Source organism: Lepisosteus platostomus, chromosome 3, assembly GCF_059453375.1.
Source record: "Lepisosteus platostomus isolate fLepPlt1 chromosome 3, fLepPlt1.hap1, whole genome shotgun sequence".
In the NCBI taxonomy this organism is placed as follows: domain Eukaryota; kingdom Metazoa; phylum Chordata; class Actinopteri; order Semionotiformes; family Lepisosteidae; genus Lepisosteus; species Lepisosteus platostomus.
This window is the reverse complement of record NC_142613.1, coordinates 76108795-76114125: the sequence shown is the minus strand read 5'-3', so window position 1 is coordinate 76114125 and position 5331 is coordinate 76108795. Positions and strand designations below refer to the sequence as shown.

Genomic DNA, 5331 nt, shown 5'->3' with positions numbered 1-5331 from the left:
ATATTCAATACTTAAACGGGCACAGTTAAGACATTAAATATACATATACATACTGTATACAGTACAGTTTGCATACGGTAATATGTTTATGTTCCTAAATCAATCTCTTTTATAAGCATGTGAAAGGCATGGTGAATCGATTCTCAAAAATTACTGTACTTTGCATGATTGGAAACAAATGCGTAATGCTGTGGTGTTACTTTTACAAAGACGGTCAATGAAAAAAAGAATGTGGACCAGGGCAATACTTTGAGTTTACACTTACAGCTTGTCCAAGGTCATTCATTATTAATACTATTAGTAATATCTTTGTTAAAGACTTTGATGGCGACAGCTCAAACATGAGAGGTTGAGCTTTATTAGCTCCACCTTGCGGAAATTCCGGATACTATTATTTTGCTTGCGGTATTATAGGAGAATTTACGGTAACTAGCGGTATTTACCAGTAACTCGCGGTAGACTGCGTACAGCGCACTGGAAAATAATGTGGTATCGCCCGCGCATTTTGAATGGCTGCATCTGTACTTCCTATTATTTTAGTGTGCTATATTTTTTTGTTAGTCATTTTCTTTTATGTGTTATTTTTTAACAATAAGTAAATATAATTTAGGTTTCCAACTTCATATGGCATATTTCATATATTACGTTTGCTTAGAAACTCATTATTTATAATTATTATTTTTAAAAAACAGTTGAGACAGAGGGAGGGGATAGCTTTGCCATGTAACCTCAGGAGAATAGAGATTATTAGGACAAGCAAACTGTCATCAAATCCTGCTCACAGCAGGAGGAGTCAACACACTTCTTGTGTAATAAATTTCACATCACCAACAAGGAATTCCCAGACACTGTAAAGCGGACCAAGTAGAATTGACTGTGTCTACATATTATTACAAATTTATGGTTATAGCCATACAGTACCAGTTTAAAATTTGAATAGTGACACATCAATGGAACTGTTAGAATTTCAAGTAGTTGGATACTGTTTTGAATCTAATTCTTCCTGCCTGAAGGAAGTCCGATCTCCAGCTGTTTATGTGGTGATGTATATTTCTGCAGTGGCAGTGGTGATGCTGACAGTGTGTGGAAACCTGGTGGTGATCATCTCTATCTCTCACTTCAAGCAGCTCCACACACCAACTAACTTCCTCGTGCTCTCTCTGGCTGTGGCAGATTTTTTAGTAGGAGCAGCTGTGATGCCTTTCTGTTTAATTTTATTCATAGAAACCTGTTGGTATTTTGGAGAAACATTTTGCATACTTTATAATATATCTGTTTTTTTTCTCACATCTGTTTCAATTAATAATGTTGCATGCATAGCTATTGACCGGTATTTTGCTGTGTGTTACCCTTTACTTTATTCTACTAAAGTCTCAATTAATATAACATCCTCTGTCATATCAATTAATTGGCTGCTATCACTACTATACAATTTGGCCTTCATGTATTTTAATGGAAATATTGATGGTGCTGAAAAACTGAACATTTGCCTTGGAGACTGTTTGTTTTTCATAACTAAAAGCTGGGTAATAATTGATTTATTATGTACATTGATATTGCCCTGTTCTGTAATGATAACATTATATTTCAAGATTTTTGTAGTTGCTCAAAAGCATGCACGAGCAATCAGCTCTGTTACAGAGCAGATGTGTTCAGCAGATAAAATATCTTCAACATCTGAAAGGAAAGCTGCAAAAACATTAGGAATATTAGTGATTGCATTTCTGCTCTGTTTGGTGTTGTATTATATATGCAGTCTCATTCTTAAAAATGTGGGCCGAACCTCTTTAGTACTTAGTGTTCTAGGTTGGTTGTTATATTTTAATTCTGCCATCAATCCTATCATTTATGCTTTGTTTTATCCCTGGTTCCAGAAGTCAGTTAAGCTGATTGTTACCCTCAAGATATTTAAAATAGAATCCTCCCTGATAAATGTGTTTTCTAAGGAAATTTAAATCTACAGTTGTCCCATTACATAAGAAAATTAGAAAAAAACGAATTATTTAATTCATTTAAAAAAGAAATCTGGAGGATTGCTTTTATCCTCTGCATGTATCTTTAATGTCAGTGTAGATGACCAGCTCCAAGAAGTGTAATAAAACCTGCTGATGGGCTGTTTTGACTGGAGTGTTAATATTTTTGTTGCATGATGATTTCTTTCTTTTATTTCAATGTCTTCACAGAGGTGTTTATGTTTATTAGTATGAATAGAGGGTGAGGTGCTGGGATGACCTGTGTCACATGGGTACCCTGAGTTTTTAATATCATTTTACTCATAAATACTGGATAGACGTTGATTTTGATTTTGCATTCTTAAACAATAGCATAAAAACAAGATAAATCAATTTTAAATGCAATGTTATGGTTTATTACATAATGAATTTTCCTTTAATTTAAAGTGTTTATTAGAACCTGTAGCTACAGCTGTGATTTAATTAGCTAATTAATACTAGTTGAACTTTTATTTCAAGCTGACATACAGATGCAGCCATTCAAAATGGGTGAGGTATTTCACGGCATACCGCGACACGCCCACCGGGGTATCACGCGGTATCACGTGTGTCACGTGACTAGCTATCCGGCGTCGCCTTGTAAAACCGCCAGGGGGAGCTTAACCTCTCATGTACAGCATTCGAGCCTTTAATTTTGAACTGTGTATTACAGCATGTTAATCATCAGTCATTCAAATGTTGGTATATTTTATGAAAGCAAGATTGCTCAGTTGGACAAAAGTACACAACCTACCTTTATCAGAAATATTTATGCATCAAAGCCTTTACTGAAGATATTACTAATAGTATTAATAATGGATGACTTTGGACAAGCTGTATACTCAAAGTATAATTTCTTTAGCACATTTGTACAAGCACTTGGAATCTGTCCAAGCCATACTTTGTCAGGCATTTTGTTTTACTTCAACGGGCATAAAAACTTCCTTGCTTTTAACAGGGCGTTTCATAATTTCTAACTACGAAAATGATTTAAAATGCGACACCTATCATGAAAAGAAAAAAATGCACACCAGTATTCCATTTCTCCCTAAACATTGTAAGCTTCGAAGTCTTTAACTAACGTGATACCGGAGTCAACAAGCATACTTTTAGAATTTGATTAAAAGTGAATATAATATGGAATCGCGTATCTCAAGAATTTAATAACGGTATGATTATATCCGTGTACTGCGGCAGGGCTGTGTAGGGCTGTTTCGCCTGCCTGCTTATGCGAGCTGTCTTGTAGCCTACTGGTCTAGGTGCGTGACTACCAACTGGCAGGTTGTGTGTTCGAATCCAGCTGGTGCTGGACCTTTCAGTTTTATTTATTTATTTTTTAATCGCGTAACATAAACATATTACCGTATGCAAACTGTACTGTATACAATATGTATATGTATATTTAATGTCTTAACTGTGCCCGTTTAAGTATTGAATATTCATATCTAATTTTACCACTGAAGGGAAATCTTAACATAAACATACAGTATATGGCTGGTCTCGGTACTTTAAAGAAAAAAATACACACCAGTATTCCATTTCTCCCTAAACATTGTAAGCTTCGAATGAAACCACTAAATAAAGACATAAATATAGAAATCTTAAGATTTGTTTTATTTAATGTTGGTAGCAGGATGAACTGTCAGAGTGTATATTTTGTCGCAAAGTTGCTACAAGATGTTAACAGTGAAAAAGGTATTTAGAAATGAGTTATTTCAAGATGAAAAAGAAAACATACACGAAACATGGTTTCATTACGACCAGAATCGGTCTTGAGATATTTTTAACTTGATTTACAGTATTTGAGAGGTATGTCTTAACACCGATACTACAGTGCTTAAGTACTGCTCACGTATATGTTTCTAGGTTTATATTATGCATTTCATATGGTCAAATTACTTTTGAGAAACTAATAAGAAGCGCTAAACGGTATGCGTTTTAGTTTCGTTTTGTGCTGGAACCCGTGGATTGATTAGAGATATCAAGTACATACAAGTCATTTTTTAAATGTTGTAGTTCGTCTTGAAAAAATGTTACGAGTACATCATCTATCAACAATTACACAGGTTCTGTTTCCATATTGCGGATTTTGGTTAGGTACAGTATTATCAAATCCAGTGGCGCTGTGTGTTACTTTACTGAGTCCCAATCTGTGATTGAAACCTGTAAAACCGGTTTAATTCGTCACAGCCAGCACTCTTCAGGTGTGAGGGTCTTCTGCTCAGAATGAAACGCTAAAATGTTTGTGTATATTCTAATGGTAGTGGGGGCAGGGTGTGTGGGAACAGGTTTGTTCTTCACACCTGAAACATTTTCTCTGAAAGGATTTTCTTCGGAGTTTAACCGATCTTGTTACAGCATGTTACAGTTTACTATTATTAACCATATTAATTTTAAGTGCTTAATGTAAAATCTTGTAAAAATATATTTTCATTGCTCAAATATACATTAATATACATTAAGTCTGACTATCATATAATAAGTTAAATACAAAACTAAAGAAAAAATAGGGTTAAATATAATTCAAAATATTTTGCTAACAATGTTAACTGTTTATGAATAATAAAATGTATTAACTAAGGAGTAGGATGGCACAGTTGTTAGTATGTTTTTTGTTTTGTTTCTTTTTCATAAATACAACAGTAGTACCTGATGTCTCAGTGGCTTTCAAAATTAAATTCTGCATGCAAACCTGTGAACTAGAAAGATAACTAAGATTTTAATACTAATTAAATAACCGCGGGCACTTCCCACCCCCTCTACATTCTCAGAGTAGAACAGACTAACCTTCTAATGAAAGACGGTCCACCCCCCACGGACAGGAAAAGTGCCCACAGGCACTTAAACTTAATATGGTCAGTAACGGTAAACAGTAACATGGTAAGAAGGAGCACGTACAAACGTTTTCGAAATAACCACATGTAAGACTCTGATCCTAAAAATATTTAGGGAGAAAGTGGAATACTGGTGTGTATTTTTTCTTTAAACTACCAATACCAGCCATATACAGTCTGTAACGTAGGGATTTCTATATGTCTTTATTTAGTGTTTACATTAGTGACAAAGGCTAAACTTTTAGCTTCAGTAACGTGTACATATCTCCCCTTTTTATAAAACGACTTGGTTGAAAACTGTTCCAGAGCCACTGTTGTTTCATCAGTGAAAAGTACATCATGAAATGCCTCTCCCTGTTCAATCCACTGGAAAAAAGAAAAGGAGCATAAAGCTTCTGATGGTCATAAACGATATTCATTTAGGAGCAGCATCAGAGGTATGTTTTTAACTGCACTGCATTGGAGAGAATACCATAGTGTGTTTTTTTTTTTACTCCCTGGCGGAA

At 34.8% G+C, this 5331-nt stretch overlaps 1 protein-coding gene across 1 annotated transcript; it reads left to right on the top strand.

The window, feature by feature from the left end:
- Nucleotides 1–883: 883 nt before the first annotated feature.
- Nucleotides 884–1955, top strand: LOC148675516 (trace amine-associated receptor 13c-like). Its single transcript, XM_088627201.1, has one exon. The coding sequence runs from the start codon at nucleotides 951–953 to the stop codon at nucleotides 1953–1955; it is 1005 nt and encodes a 334-aa protein (XP_088483327.1). The 5' UTR covers nucleotides 884–950.
- Nucleotides 1956–5331: the final 3376 nt, after the last annotated feature.